This window comes from Bombina bombina, chromosome 4 (genome assembly GCF_027579735.1).
Source record: "Bombina bombina isolate aBomBom1 chromosome 4, aBomBom1.pri, whole genome shotgun sequence".
In the NCBI taxonomy this organism is placed as follows: domain Eukaryota; kingdom Metazoa; phylum Chordata; class Amphibia; order Anura; family Bombinatoridae; genus Bombina; species Bombina bombina.
In genome coordinates this window covers 685,625,605-685,642,966 of record NC_069502.1, presented here as the reverse complement: position 1 = coordinate 685,642,966, position 17,362 = coordinate 685,625,605, and the positions used below count along the sequence as shown (strand labels likewise).

General features: G+C 37.5%; 1 protein-coding gene across 1 annotated transcript in view; it reads left to right on the top strand.

Moving 5' to 3' along the window:
- The window catches only part of ZBTB24 (zinc finger and BTB domain containing 24), a 59,168-nt gene that overhangs the window by 22,367 nt on the left and 19,439 nt on the right, over nt 1-17,362 (top strand). The window contains exons 2-4 of the mRNA XM_053710847.1: nt 5,301-5,386; nt 6,435-7,368; nt 16,166-16,333. Of these exons, the coding sequence (XP_053566822.1) occupies nt 6,459-7,368; nt 16,166-16,333 (1,078 nt within the window). The 5' untranslated portion in view covers nt 5,301-5,386; nt 6,435-6,458. The remainder of the gene's footprint in view (nt 1-5,300; nt 5,387-6,434; nt 7,369-16,165; nt 16,334-17,362) is intronic.

The following is a 17,362-nucleotide window of genomic DNA, read 5'->3' as shown; positions in this document are numbered from 1 at the left end:
TTGGCGCTTTATTGCGCAGTAAAAATTCTGTCACAGTCTTCCTATTTCTTCCTCCATGATCCAGGACGTCTCTACAGAGCCCAGGGGTCTCCAAAACTAGTTTTGAGGGAGGTAATCACTCACAGCAGACCTGTGAGACTGTGACCACTACAATTGTGCATGCTAAGTCAGTGGAATGGGGATTACTCAGATTTGTCCCCTATGCTGAATCTGGATCAAGAGACCAGAGATTCTCTTCTATGGTGGCTTTCTCGGCCACATCTGTCCAGGGGGATGCCCTTCAGCAGGCCAGATTGGACGATTGTAACAACAGACGCCAGCCTCCTAGGTTGGGGCGCTGTCTGGAATTCCCTGAAGGCTCAGGGATCATGGACTCAGGAGGAGAGTCTCCTTCCAATAAACATTCTGGAATTAAGAGCAGTTCTCAATGCTCTCCTGGCTTGGCCTCAGTTAGCAACTCTGAGGTTCATCAGGTTTCAGTCGGACAACATCACGACTGTGGCTTACATCAACCATCAGGGAGGGACAAGGAGTTCCCTAGCGATGATGGAAGTCTCAAAGATAATTCGCTGGGCAGAGTCTCACTCTTGCCACCTGTCAGCGATCCATATCCCAGGCGTGGAGAACTGGGAGGCGGATTTCCTAATTCGCCAGACTTTTCACCCGGGGGAGTGGGAACTTCACCCGGAGGTATTTGCCCAACTGCTTCGGCGTTGGGGCAAACCAGATCTGGATCTCATGGCGTCTCGCAAGAACGCCAAGCTTCCTTGTTACGGATCCAGGTCCAGGGACCCGGGAGCGGTTCTGATAGATGCTCTGACAGCACCTTGGGTCTTCAACATGGCTTATGTGTTTCCACCATTCCCGATACTTCCTCGACTGATTGCCAGGATCAAACAGGAGAGAGCATCGGTGATTCTAATAGCGCCTGCGTGGCCACGCAGGACCTGGTATGCAGATCTAGTGGACATGTCGTCCGGTCCACCATGGTCTCTGCCTCTGAGACAGGACCTTCTGGTTCAGGGTCCTTTCAAACATCCAAATCTAATTTCTCTGAAGCTGACTGCATGGAAATTGAACGCTTGATTCTATCAAAGCGTGGATTCTCGGAGTCAGTGATTGATACCTTAATACAGGCTAGGAAACCTGTTACCAGGAAAATTTACCATAAAATATGGCGTAAATACTTGCATTGGTGCGAATCCAAGAGTTACTCATGGAGTAAGGTTAGGATTCCTAGGATATTGTCTTTTCTACAAGAAGGTTTAGAAAAGGGTTTATCTGCTAGTTCGTTAAAGGGACAGATCTCAGCTCTGTCCATCCTTTTACACAAGCGTCTGTCAGAAGTTCCAGACGTTCAGGCTTTTTGTCAGGCTTTGGCCAGGATTAAGCCTGTGTTTAAAACTGTTGCTCCGCCATGGAGCTTAAACTTAGTTCTTAACATTTTACAGGGTGTTCCGTTTGAACCCCTTCATTCCATTGATATCAAGCTGTTATCTTGGAAAGTTCTGTTCTTAATGGCTATTTCCTCGGCTCGAAGAGTCTGAGTTATCGGCTTTACATTGTGATTCTCCTTATCTGATTTTTCATTCAGACAAGGTAGTTTTGCGTACTAAACCTGGGTTCTTACCTAAGGTAGTCACTAACAGAAATATCAATCAAGAGATTGTTGTTCCTTCACTGTGCCCTAACCCTTCCTCAAAAAAGGAACGACTTCTGCACAATCTGGACGTCGTCCGTGCCCTGAAATTTTATTTGCAGGCAACTAAAGATTTTCAACAAACTTCTTCCCTGTTTGTCGTTTATTCTGGACAAAGGAGAGGTCAAAAGGCTTCGGCTACCTCTCTCTCCTTCTGGCTTCGTAGCATAATACGTTTAGCCTATGAGACTGCTGGACAGCAGCCTCCTGAAAGAATTACAGCTCATTCTACCAGAGCTGTGGCTTCCACTTGGGCCTTTAAAAATGAGGCCTCTGTTGAACAGATTTGCAAGGCTGCAACTTGGTCTTCACTTCACACCTTTTCAAAATTTTACAAATTTGACACTTTTGCTTCTTCGGAGGCTATTTTTGGGAGAAAGGTTCTTCAGGCAGTGGTTCCTTCCGTGTAAAGGTCCTGCCTGTCCCTCCCGTCATCCGTGTACTTTTAGCTTTGGTATTGGTATCCCATAAGTAATGGATGACCCGTGGACTGACTACACTTAACAGGAGAAAACATCATTTATGCTTACCTGATAAATTCCTTTCTCCTGTAGTGTAGTCAGTCCACGACCCGCCCTGTTTTACGGCAGGTCTAAATTTTAAATTAAACTCCAGTCACCACTGCACCCTATAGTTTCTCCTTTCTCGTTTGGTTTCGGTCGAATGACTGGGTATGACGTAGAGGCGAGGAGCTATATAGCAGCTCTGCTTGGGTGATCCTCTTGCACTTCCTGTTAGGGAGGAGATATAATCCCATAAGTAATGGATGACCCGTGGACTGACTACACTACAGGAGAAAGGAATTTATCAGGTAAGCATAAATTATGTTTTTTTTTTACAAACTGGGTACTGGCAGACAGCTGCCAGTACCCAAGATTGCCCCCCAATAAGGCAGAGGGGGAGGGTTAGAGAGCTGTTTTGGGGGGGATCAGGGAGGTTGGGGGCTAAGGGGGGATCCTACAAAGTAGCATATGTAAATATGCTAAAAAATATATTTAAAAAAAAAAAACTTATTTTAGTACTGGCAGACTTTCTGCCAGTACTTAAGATGGCGGGGACAATTGTTGGGGAGGGAAGGGAGCCGTTTGGGAGGGATCAGGGGGTGCGATGTGTCAGGTGGGAGGCTGATCTCTACACTAAAGCTAAAATTAACCCTGCAAGCTCCCTACAAACTACCCAATTAACCCCTTCACTGCTAGCCATAATACACGTGTGATGCGCAGCAGCATTTAGCGGCCTTCTAATTACCAAAAAGCAACGCCAAAGTCATATATGTCTGCTATTTCTGAACAAAGGGGATCCCAGAGAAGCATTTACAACCATTTGTGCCATAATTGCACAAGCTGTTTGTAAATAATTTCAGTGAGAAACCTAAAATTGTGAAAAATTTAGCGTTTTTTTTAATTTGATCGCATTTGGCGGTGAAATGGTGGCATGAAATATACTAAAATGGGCCTAGATCAATACTTGGGGTTGTCTACTACACTACACTAAAGCTAAAATTAACCCTAGAAGCTCCCTACATGCTCCCTAAATATATAGGGCTAGATTATAAGTGGCACGTCAAATTTATTGCATTAAATTGCGCACATATTACAAGTTGAAAGTAAGCGCGTTTGATTGAGCACAATCAAATTTAACGTGCGTCAGATTAACGTAACTGAAAACCTCACGTAAAGGGTTACGGCTAAAATAAAAGTTGCACCAAACACAACAACATAAATACATTAAAATAAACGGTTACACTCATATATACATTATCTGATAAAAAATATTCATAAAAATATTATAAACATTATTTATAAGGATTTAAATATATATGGTATATGATCATGTATTTAACTGCAAAGGGCTATAATATATATGTCTAAATAATAATTCTATTTAATAATGTGTTTTACTGTGTATTTACTGTAAATATTTAAAGGGACATTAAACACTTTAAGATGGTAATATAAAATGATAAATCGTATATATAAAAACACAACTCTGCAATATTCTTTATTTATTTTGTCCCCTTTTTCTGTAATTCCATTTTTAAATTGTGAGCTTTTCAGTTCCTGTTAGAAATGGAAGTGCACAACACTTGTATTCCACACAGCCATTGGCTGCACACTCTAGTGACCTATTTATAACTGACCCTAATTGGCCACCGCAGAGAATGTAACCTAAGTTACAACATGGCAGCTCCAATTGTTTTATAGAAACTAAAAATTTTCACTTATTTTTTCAATATTTAATGAAACTTTAAAAAATACATCTACATGTTATTTTCAGACTAATCTTTTCTTTGAACGCATTATTATACCTAGCATTAAAGGGACAGTCTACACTAGAATTGTTATTGTTTTAAAAGATAGATAATCCCTTTATTACCCATTCCCCAGTTTTGCATAACCAACACAGTTATATTAATATACTTTTAACCTCTGTGATTATCTTGCATCTAAGCATCTGCAAACTGCCCCTTTGTTTCAGTTCTTTTGACAGACTTGCAGTTTAGCCAATCCATGCCTGCTCTCAGATAACTTCACGTGCACGAGCACAGTGTTATCTATATGAAATACGTGAACTAACACCCTCTAGTGGTGAAAAACTGTTAAATGCATTCTGAAAAAAGGTGGCCTTCAAGGTCTAAGAAATTAGCATATGAACCTCCTAGGTTAAGCTTTCAACTAAGAATACCAAGAGAACAAAGCAAAATTGGTGATAAAAGTAAATTGGAAAATTGTTTAAAATGACATGCTCTATCTGAATCATGAAAGTTTTTTTTTTTGCCTAGACTGTCCCTTTAATTTAGTGCTTAATGTCCCTTTAAAATTCCAATGCACTTTTTTTTTGTAACACCTGAGACCTCATATCTTTTGAGCCCTTCTTTTTTATGCAATATATTTTTTTTTAATCATTTTTATTAGACAGTGTTATTTGGAGTGTAACTGTACTTGGTAATGTATTTTTTATGTGTTTTGTGAGATACCTAAATGTTGAAACACAGTTAAACTGCATCAGTTTCAAGTGATTTAGCATATGAGTATTATGTCTCATGTCCCTTTAACCACAGCTCTAAGGAATTGCACTCAGGCGATCGCGTTTACTTTCAACTTGTAATATCAGCGCAATTTAAAATGCGCGCAAACGAATAAGAAAACCCAATATCATTTGCCCGCAAACGTTTGCTCTCCACTCGTAATCTGGCTCATATTTGGATAATAAACAATAAGACCATACATAGAAAACACTCATACATGAATATCAGTAAAGATACAAAATTATGATTATGTAATGTAAAATACAAAACTTTGACTGTATGCATATCACAAGAATAAAATTCTACCTCCATAATTATTTGATGAGGCCACAACATCTAAAATTAAAAAAAAAAAAATTAATAGATAAAAAAAATTCCAACATTTCTTCTAAAATTCTTTAATATAAATATTTATGTGTATATTGTGTGTTTGTGTGAGCGCATGCATGGTAGTAGCGAGCAGGTTATCCAAACTAACCTCAGAGATCACATACAAGGCAGAAATGTGATGTACATTAAAATAATAATACTACTTGTGTTTTGCTAACAGAGGAATGTTTTGCTTTTTCCAAGATATCCTGAAGCATAGTCATTATGGACTGAAAACTTGACAAATCCTGGTAGATTGGAAGCCATGGATCTAGCTCCTAAAGTCTGAGGTATTTTCTATTTTTTATATCACATATTTTTCACTAACTGTTAGGACACTGAGGATGCTTGGTTTTAGTATAACGTTTCTCTGCTTGAATATGAACGTGCCCAGTAACCTAAGTTAGGCATTCATCTGAATTGAAGCAGTAACAGTGTTGGGTGATTGAGTATTGTGGTTTCCCAGTGATGAATGAACTGTTAACCTGGTCTGGCTCCCATGTCTGATATGATTCTGGTCACCTGCTATATAATAAATGCAGGAGTATTTAACTTTTTATAGCCCTTCACTCAAGATTTCTTAAATACTGCCACCCTCCACAACTCCCTTCTTGATCTATAGCCTATAGCTTGTGAGCTACAAATATGTGTGCATATTGGCCATTTGTGAGTTCTATGCAAAAGCAAATATATTGTGTGTGTGTGTGTGTGTGTGTAAATATATATATATATATATATATATATATATATATATATGAATAATCCAATTAGCACGTGTTCCAGCACTCCAGCTTCAACTAATAATGAAGCACCTGGGTGCAATCCTCAATGGATTGTAGATAAGAGCTAGGAAAGGGAGGGCACTCTCAGGATTTATATACATCAAAGTTAGTTTATTGTTCATAACAACAACGTTAGAAAGTCATAAGGATAGGTCGACGTTTCGGCTTACATAGAAGCCTTCATCAAGACAGATGAACAACTCACAACGGCGACTTGCAGCCGCACACAACACCACCAGCAAAACAGAAACTGTTTTGCTGGTGGTGTTGTGTGCGGCTGCAAGTCGCCGTTGTGAGTTGTTCATCTGTCTTGATGAAGGCTTCTATGTAAGCCGAAACACTCCCCTTCCTCAGACATTTACAGTACTCTAGTGCTTTATTGAAGTTACAGTAACTATAGTAATGTGTCTATTACTAAAGAGTAAATGTATCTAAACTTTATTTTATCTGTACTTGTTTTTAGCATGCTTCAACACCAGTGACAGACAAAGAGTCAAGCTATTGTTTTGATTTTAAGTTGGTTGATTAACTGATTCTGATTGTATTACATTTGTAGGCTTGATGTCTTTTTCTCTTCTTAATGATGGAACAAGCTGCACATGAATTACAGTCAGACACCGAGGTGCAAGTCAACATCCACTCCAAAGCTCACTGGAACACAGTGTTTTCCAGCCTGGAGGATCAGCGGAGAAAGAACTTCCTGTGTGACATCACCCTTATTGTAGACAATGTGAAGTTCAGAGCACACAAAGCTCTTCTAGCTGCTAGCAGTGAGTACTTTTCCCTGATGTTTGCAGACGAAGGGAATGCAAGTCAGTCTGTTTATGTCATGGAAGGTATGGTTGCTGATATCTTTGGATCAGTGCTGCAGTTTGTGTACACTGGGAATGTCCAAGTTAACAAAAAGATCCTTAAGCAGATGGTGGCAATAGCACAGTTACTTAAAGTAGAAAATCTGGTTAAGGCTTGTTCGGAATTTTTGGGGGATCATAGAACTTCCAAAGCTTTTTGTGAATCTGCCACAGTAGCAGGAGCCGTCGATAATAGTGACTTACCAAAACGTAAACGTGGAAGGCCAAAAAAATATATGCCTGTCCAGGAAAGGGAAGATGTTGGGGCTAATCAAATGCCAAACCCAAAGGGTGAATCACTGAAAGAAAACAAAAGCCAAAAAGTCACTAATGGAAACAGTTTTAAAAAAGAGGAATCAATAGCAAGTTGTAACGCAGAAGCACCTGCGCTGGAAAACGCCAACGGAAATCCCAAATCAAATGATGAACAAATGGTTCCAAAGCGTCAGAGTAGTCGCAGAATCCAGAGATCTGTCAAGTTAAAAGATTACAGAAGTTGCATGGATAAAGAGGATGGGGAGATAATAAAACAAGCAGGAGGCAAAAGAAAACACTCTACTCCTGAGGCTCACTGCAAAGACTGTGGCAAAGTATTCCGATATAATCACTTCTTAGCTATTCACCGGAGGACGCACACAGGTACAAATTATTTTATTTAAACTACTCCTGCCCAGTGTATTTAAATGGTGCTCTTTAGATTAGTTAGTGAATATGAAAATAATATATAGAACTGATAAAACAATTTTCACTCTCTTTTAATATTTTTGCATTACAAGTGATAACTTCACTATTCCAATAGTATATTGCTGGGGGCATATAATTCAGAGTCTTACAGCACAACATACAAATCACTGTTGATAAGATGTTACACATATTTGGCAAGTGAGCACAGCTACCATGATTTAGGTAGAACATACAATTTTAAACTACTATCCAGTTTACTTTGAGTATCAAATTGGCTTCACTCTCTTGGTATAATTTGTTGAAGGAGCAGCAGTGCACTACTGATTTCTAACTGAACACATGGGTGAGCCAATGACAATCAGTATATATATGCAGCCACCAATCAGCAGCTAGAATCTAGGTTCTTTGATGCTCCTGTGCTTACCTAGATAAATCTTTCAGCAAAGGATAACAAGAGAAGGAAGCAAAGTAAATTGGAAAGTTATTTAAAACAGCATGCTCTTTCAGAATCATGAAAGAAAATATTTGGGTTTCATGTCCCTTTAAGGGTATAGAAAATCAACTATTGTCTTCCAGTCCCAAAACAGAGGTTTTTTTTTATATATAATTGTAAGCAGAGTAGGATTTCCTTAAGGTCCTTCAGACACTTTGGCAAATTATATCAATAAATAACTTACTCCCTGTAATACTGTTATAAAGTTAAACATAAAATAAAGTAAATGTACTTTATATAAAAAACAAGATATGTCAAGGGACTATCTAGAAGTATGTACATTTCTTTATTACCTGTATATCAAATGAGTATCTAAAACTGATATTCTTAATATATTAGTTATTAGTGAGTTATGTGAGTTTATTTGTTGCTCTTAGCTATTCACTCCAGTTAATGTTAGGACATCGGCTATAAATTGCTTGTATGAAACACACTAGATTAAAAGTAAGAAATAAAATTACATTTAAAAAATAAATATGTATCAATCATTGAAAATTAATAAAATATATGAATCAATACAGTTTTGTATGAATGGATACAATTAGAACAATAGCTTTAATAATACACAAAACATAGCAAAATGTTCATTGTAAATAGTGATATAAGTAGGTGATATAATCCCCCAAGCCACCCAAATAGTACTCACACACTATCCAAAGTCTTACCTAGGATTGCTTGTTCCAAATTCCCCCCCTGAACCACAGTCCCAGTTTTAAAAATGTATATGTTGGTTGTAATTGAAAATATGTTCATCAAATGAATGACAGTAGGTTATTTTTTCTAAACTATTACCCAGATTTGAAAAAGTATTAATAAGGTTATCTAGTGATATGTGGTAACTTCATTGTGGTAATACTACAAAGAATGTCGATTGTGGCAGAAACTAAGAAGATGGGAGTTTTGACAAAGAAATTAAAGGGACATGAAACCCAAACATTTTCTTTAATTAATCAGATAGAACATACATTTTTAAACAACTTTCCAAATTACTCCTATTATCAGTTTTGCTTCATTCTTTTGGTATCCTTTGAGGGTTCAGCAATGCACTACTGGGAGCTATCTGAACATATCAGTAAGCCAATGACAATAGGCATATATTTGCAGCCACCATTCAGAAGCTAGCTCCCAGCTCCTAAGCCTACCTATGTGTCTTTTTCAGCAAAAGGTACCGAGTCAGTCAGGAAAGGGTCTAACGCTCACTTTCCAGCCGCGACTTTTCCATACCGCAGATCCCCCTACGCCATTTGCGTATCCTATCTTTTCAATGGGATCTTTCTAACGCCGGTATTTAGAGTCGTGGCTGAAGTGAGCGTTAGAAATCTAACGACAAAACTCCAGCCGCAGAAAAAAGTCAGTAGTTAAGAGCTTTCTGGGCTAACGCCGGTTTATAAAGCTCTTAACTACTGTGCTCTAAAGTACACTAACACCCATAAACTACCTATGTACCCCTAAACCGAGGTCCCCCCACATCGCCGCCACTATAATTACATTTTTTAACCCCTAATCTGCCGTCCGCACGCCACCGCAAGCTACATTATCCCTATGTACCCCTAATCTGCTACCCCTAACACCGCCGACCCCTAAATTATATTTATTAACCCCTAATCTGCCCCCCTCAACGTCGCCTCCACCTGCCTACATTTATTAACCCCTAATCTGCCGACCGGACCGCGCCGCTATTATAATAAAGTTATTAACCCCTAATCCGCCTCACTCCCGCCTCAATAACCCTATAATAAATAGTATTAACCCCTAATCTGCCCTCCCTAACATCGCCGACACCTAACTTCAAGCATTAACCCCTAATCTGCCGACCGGAGCTCACCGCTACTCTAATAAATTTTTTAACCCCTAAAGCTAATTCTAACCCTAACACCCCCCTAACTTAAATATAATTTAAATCTAACGAAATAAATTAACTATTATTAAATAAATTATTCCTATTTAAAGCTAAATACTTACCTGTAAAATAAACCCTAATATAGCTACAATATAAATTATATTTACATTGTAGCTATTTTAGGATTTATATTTATTTTACAGGTAACTTTGTAATTATTTTAACCAGGTACAATAGCTATTAAATAGTTAATAACTATTTAATAGTTACCTAGTTAAAATAATTACAAAATTACCTGTAAAATAAATCCTAACCTAAGTTACAATTAAACCTAACACTACACTATCAATAAATACATTAAATTAAATACCTACAATTACCTACAATTAAACCTAACACTACACTATCAATAAATTAATTAAATACAATACCTACAAATAAATACAATTAAATAAACTAACTAAAGTACAAAAAATAAAAAAGAACTAAGTTACAAAAAATAAAAAAATATTTACAAACATTAGAAAAATATTACAACAATTTTAAACTAATTACACCTACTCTAAGCCCCCTAATAAAATAACAAAGCCCCCCAAAATAAAAAAATGCCCTACCCTATTCTAAATTAAAAAAGTTCAAAGCTCTTTTACCTTACCAGCCCTTAAAAGGACCTTTTGTGGGGCATGCCCCAAAGAATTCAGCTCTTTTGCCTGTAAAAAAAACCATACAATACCCCCCCCCAACATTACAACCCACCACCCACATACCCCTAATCTAACCCAAACCCCCCTTAAATAAACCTAACACTAAGCCCCTGAAGATCATCCTACCTTATCTTCACCACGCCGGGTTCACCGATCGATCCAGAAGAGCTCCTCCGATGTCTTGATCCAAGCCCAAGCGGGGGGCTGAAGATGTCCATGATCCGACTGAAGTCTTCATCCAAGCGGGAGCTGAAGAGGTCCATGATCGGGCTGAAGTCTTGATCCAAGCGGGCAGAAGAGGACATCCGGACCGGCAAACATCTTCATCCAAGCCGCATCTTCTATGTTCTTCAATCCGATGACGACCGGCTGATCTTCAAGACCTCCAGCACGGATCCATCCATCTTCACCGACGACTTCCCGACGAATGACGGTTCCTTTAAGGGACGGCATCCAAGATGGCGTCCCTCGAATTCCGATTGGCTGATAGGATTCTATCAGCCAATCGGAATTAAGGTAGGAAAATTCTGATTGGCTGATGGAATCAGCCAATCAGATTGAGCTCGCATCCTATTGGCTGATCGGAACAGCCAATAGAATGCGAGCTCAATCTGATTGGCTGATTGGGTCAGCCAATCGGATTGAACTTGAATCTGATTGGCTGATTCCATCAGCCAATCAGAATTTTCCTACCTTAATTCCGATTGGCTGATAGAATCCTATCAGCCAATCGGAATTCGAGGGACGCCATCTTGGATGACGCCCCTTTAAGGAACCGTCATTCGTCGGGAAGTCGTCAGTGAAGATGGATGGATCCGCGCTGGAGGTCTTGAAGATCAGCCGGTCGTCATCGGATTGAAGAACATAGAAGATGCGGCTTGGATGAAGATGTTTGCCGGTCCGGATGTCCTCTTCTGCCCGCTTGGATCAAGACTTCAGCCGGAGGATGGACGTCACTCTTCAGCCCCCGCTTGGGCTTGGATCAAGATTTCGGAGGCTTGGATGAAGACTTCGGAGGACGGATCGGTGAACCTGGCAAGGTGAAGATAAGGTAGGAAGATCTTCAGGGGCTTAGTGTTAGGTTTATTTAAGGGGGGTTTGGGTTAGATTAGGGGTATGTGGGTGGTGGGTTGTTGGGGGGGGTATTGTATGTTTTTTTTTACAGGCAAAAGAGCTGAATTATTTGGGGCATGCCCCGCAAATGGCCCTTTTCAGGGCTGGTAAGGTAAAAGAGCTTTGAACTTTTTTAATTTAGAATAGGATAGGGCATTTTTTTATTTTGGGGGTCTTTGTTATTTTATTAGGGGGCTTAGAGTAGGTGTAATTAGTTTAAAATTGTTGTAATATTTTTCTAATGTTTGTAAATATTTTTTTATTTTTTGTAACTTAGTTCTTTTTTATTTTTTGTACTTTAGTTAGTTTATTTAATTGTAGTTATTTGTAGGTATTGTATTTAATTTATTTATTGATAGTGTAGTGTTAGGTTTAATTGTAACTTAGGTTAGGATTTATTTTACAGGTAATTTTGTAATTATTTTAACTATTTTAGCTATTAAATAGTTCTTAACTATTTAATAGCTATTGTACCTGGTTAAAATAAATACAAAGTTGCCTGTAAAATAAATATTAATCCTAAAATAGCTACAATATAATTATAATTTATATTGTAGCTATATTAGGGTTTATTTTACAGGTAAGTATTTAGCTTTAAATAGGAATAATTTATTTAATAAGAGTTAATTTATTTTGTTAGATTTAAATTTAGGGGGGTGTTAGTGTTAGGTTTAGACTTAGCTTTAGGGGTTAATACATTTATTAGAGTAGCGGTGAGCTCTGGTCAGCAGATTAGGGGTTAATAATTGAAGTTAGGTGTCGGCGATGTTAGGGAGGGCAGATTAGGGGTTAATACTATTTCTTATAGGGTTATTGAGGCAGGAGTGAGGCGGATTAGGAGTTAATAACTTTATTATAGTAGCGGTGAGATGCGGTCGGCAGATTAGGGGTTAATTATTGTAGGTAGCTGGCGGCGACGTTGTGGGGGGCAGATTAGAGGTTAATAAATATAATATAGGGGTCGGCGGTGTTAGGGGCAGCAGATTAGGGGTACATAGGGATAATGTAGGTTGCGGCGGTGTACGGAGCGGCAGATTAGGGGTTAAAAGTGTAATGCAGGGGTCAGCGATAGCGGGGTCGGCAGAATAGGGGTTAATAAGTGTAAGGTTAGGGGTGTTTAGATTCGGGGTACATGTTAGGGTGTTAGGTGCAGACTTAGGAAGTGTTTCCCCATAGGAAACAATGGGGCCGCGTTAGGAGCTGAACGCTGCTTTTTTGCAGGTGTTAGGTTTTTTTTCAGCTCAAACTGCCCCATTGTTTCCTATGGGGGAATCGTGCACAAGCACGTTTTGGAAGCTGGCCGCGTCCGTAAGCACCGCTGGTATCGAGAGTTGCAGTTGCGGTAAATATGCTCTACGCTCCTTTTTTGGAGCCTAACGCAGCCATTCTGTGAACTCTAAATACCAGCGGTATTTAAAAGGTGCGGCCAAAAAAAGCACGCGTAGCTAACGCACCCCTTTGGCCGCAAAACTCTAAATCTAGGCCTAAGAAAATTAGATTATAGAAGTAAATTGGAAAGTTGCTTAAAATTGTATGCTGCATCTGAATCACGAAAGACAAATGTTGGGTTTAATGTTCTTTTAAGGAGAACTTTATAGAATGTTGGTCTATATGATTCTCGGAAATCTTTTTACCCAGAAGACAGGGACTACATCCCTACCAGAATTAGAAATAATATTTTGTAATGCTAAAACTATTTTTAGAAAATAAAAGCAAATATATAGAAATAAGTTAATATCTTTATTGTACTCCTGCAGTTGTTACGAAAGGCCAGTCTGATAAAAGTGCACCTGTAAAATGTATTTTTTATTTAAAAATATTTTAAAAGATAAGTGTGCATAGACAGTGGTGAAATTTGCAATATAAATTTGTTTTTTGTCAGAGGTGAATTCGATGCCCTTTCGATAAATAAGCAATACAATAATGTTAGTCTCCTGCTGTTATATGTAAAATATGACACTACCAGTGGCTACAAAATGTGCCCTGGCACTAGGGGAAAGTGTCCTATCTCAAACATACAGTAGAAAGGGAGAGGAGCATGCTGACAGCAGAAGCTCTTCCCTTAGCATGGTGTGCAGTTTTTACACAGCCACACATCAGATCCACCATTGCAAGGCGATAAAAATGTATTCAGAGCTAGGTATGCACTTTACTTACCTATCATGGCTTTGTCAGAGATGGCGATATTGCTGCTGGAATGGTTAATCAGCTGTTAACCTATATATTTGATGATGAGGAGCCAACCATACAGTTTTTTTTAATAAGGCTTCTAAAATTGACCATTCTTAATATTGCTATTTGCAAACAACCTGGTCTGAATACAAAAAAATGTGTGTTGGGATCCTCAGTTTCAAATATACTTGACAGCTCCTGTGTACACACACACACATACTCTTGAAAAAAATAGTACTAGAGTTTACCAGTCAGATGAAAAATGTTACTGCCACTAGTCCGTAAAGTCGTCTTGTCAGTGCTGTGACAAGTTGCATACTCTCTTGCAACTCCCAGGACTATTATCCTGATTGGATGTTTAAAGTCCCTTTACAATGAGATGTGACAACTAAGGAAATGTTTAGGTTAAATATCTTCCTTTTTTACATAGAAATATTCGTATCATATTTTCTAGTCATTTTTTTACAGATATGCTGCATCATGTTCAAATGGTTCAGCATTTGGGTAATGTCCCTTTAAACATTTTGGACTAGATTACGAGTAGAGCGCTATTTAGTGATAACCTGACGTGCTCAAAAAGCCGAACTTCGAATATCGTGACCGCGTTAACGTATTCCCCCATAGACTTCAATGGAAATCTAACACTCTTTACTTGTGTGTAAACCCAATCGCGTTTAACCAAGTGCGCTAACCTGACATGAAATATGAATATTTCACATTCCAATGTTCTTCACATAGCAGAATATGTTCTATTCATTCTTAAATATGTATGTATTTGTATGTATGTGTGTGTGTGTGTGTGTGTGTGTGTGTGTGTGTGTGTGTGTGTGTGTGTGTGTGTGTGTGTGTGTGTGTGTATATATATATATATATGTATATATATATATATATATATATATATATATATATATATATATATATATATATATATAAATAAATAAATCAGCAAAGTAAGGGAGTCACTCACAGGGTCTTGTAGTTAAGAACAAAGTCTTTATTAATTATTTAATAAAGACTTTGTTCTTAACTACAAGACCCTGTGAGTGACTCCCTTACTTTGCTGATTTGTATTACACTTGGAGTGCACCCGGTTTTGGGCCTTTACAATTTACCAAGAGTGCTTCTACCATCCTCCTTTGCTATATATATATATATATATATATATATATATATATATATATATATATATATATATATATATATATATATATATATATATGTGTGTATGTATAATCTTTTTTTGCTAAAATATATATCTTTACATATATATATATATATATATATATATATATATACTTGACTGCAAAGGGCTTCACTGCACTTAAATATAGTTCTATATATGTATACATATATATTTATGTGTTTATTTGTGTCTGTAAATACATATACACATATAAATACATATGTACATAATATAAACATTTATATATACATATTTAGACATGTGCATGTATGTATCTCTGTTAAAGCCCTTTGCAGCCCTTTTTTTCTAACACCTGAGACCTCATATCTTTGAGCCCTTATAACTTTTTAATGCAATTATTTTTAAAATATATTTTATTAGATAGTGTTATTGTAATTTTAAAAGTATTTTTGACTCGCGTAACAGTTAACCAGAGCTCTGAATTACCGACGCACGTTAAATTCAATAGCGATCAAGCGAACGCATTTACTTTCAACTTGTAATGCACTCACTACTTCTGACGTGCGCACAGAGCCATCATAAACCCGTTATCGCTCACGGCAAACAGCACGTCACTCGTAATCTAGCCTTTTTTGGAAGATTTAAAAGACATTGTATTCAAAATATATCTATTATTCATATGAAAAAAGCAATATTTAAATATATATTGTAAAACCTGTTTAAATGAAAAAGGGGGGTAACAATTTACTGTGATAGAAGAGGCACAGCAATTAAAACCAGCAGCTTAGGGAAATTTTCCCTCTATTTCCCAAATGCAAGGTTATTAAACAGTTAAAAAATAGTGTAATCTAAGTTACACTAGATTCGTAGCTGCGGCGCTCTGTGAGGAGCTTAATAAGAGCAGTATCCGGCTATTTCTAATATTTTAATATATTAATATTCAAAGAATTATTTAAAACATCATTTAAAACATCATAATGTGCACAAAATGCAGAGTACATATAAATTCTTCTAAAAGCAATATATAAACAATCATATAAAAATAAAAACAAAAATGAAAGTCTTCTATAGACAATGACAAAAAACCTGTTTAAATGTAAACTGAAACTAATACAACAGTATTAGAAGTATAGTGTAGACTTCCTGCTCATACTCGCGTATAAATTCTGCTTTTTTATGCCAGTGATTGAAACATTTAAAGTCTGAGTTTATTATCTCTTGAATAAATAATTGGCTGTGAAATATTTTCTGTATGACTTCTGATCTTTTTTCTTTCATTTTTTTAGGAGAGCGTCCCTTCAGATGTACAGAATGTGGAAAATGCTTCTCCCAGAAGCATTCACTGCAAGTCCATGAACGAATACACACAGGAGAAAGGCCTTACAGCTGCACAGTTTGCAATAAAGCCTTTACTACCAAGCAATCTCTCATAGAGCACATGAGTCTACATGCAGGTATAGCATTTCAGTTATGTGATTAGGAATTGCTATGCATTGTAAACTTGATAGCTCTCATTGGATCATAATTTTACTGTAATTACTTTCTACTTTTCCCCCTGCAATGTGAGGATTGTAAGAGGCATGTGACATGATTTGTTAATAAGTGGACAACCTATTTCCCAGTTGTAATGAAATAACAGATATACCACTGTTCAGTTTGACAAAAACTTAGTGAAAACTTTCCAACTAGAAAAAACTATGTCTTCATGTTTGGAAATCAGAGTTAAAAATATGGAATTTACTTTGTATACAGAATCATATTTAAGTCCTGGACAGCTGAAGACCGGAAACAAGTGATATGGTCTGATAAGTTATTATTTATATTATTCCCAACAGCAGGTCAGGTTTATATATGGAGAACCCCCATAAAAGCATACTCGGACTGTCTGGTTCCAACTCTCAAACTTGAGGGTGGATCTTTGATGTTTTGGGTGGCCATATCATGGTATTTGGCTGGCCCCATCATTACCCTAAATAGTTGTGTTACTTCAAGCAAGAACTTTAACCCGCTAGGTGATCAGGTGCATTCTATGCTCAAAATGTTGTTTCCCAACAATTATGCCAATTTTCAAGATTATAATGTGCCCATTAGCACAGCCAAAACAGTTCAGTCTTGGTTTGAAGAGCACCAAGATGAACTTCAACATCTATACGGGCCAGCTCAATCAACCTGACTTGAATATCATCAAACCACTGTGGGCAGATTCTTTCCTTCAACATCTCTGCAGCAATAGGCGCAAATGTTCTGATAGAAGAATAGCCTATTTCCCACAGTTTATGCGCATGTAAATATAGAGTACTCCTAATGCATACTGGATTTGGGCGCATAGAGAAAAAGGAGTAGTGGAAAAAGAGTTAAAAAAAATAAATAATAAAGCAACAAAATACTTAATTGGGAATATATGACAGAGTTAAATTATAAACATTAAAGGTGTGAATCTTAAGAATTATGTTTGCAATTTTATGTGATTGTGCTGAATCATA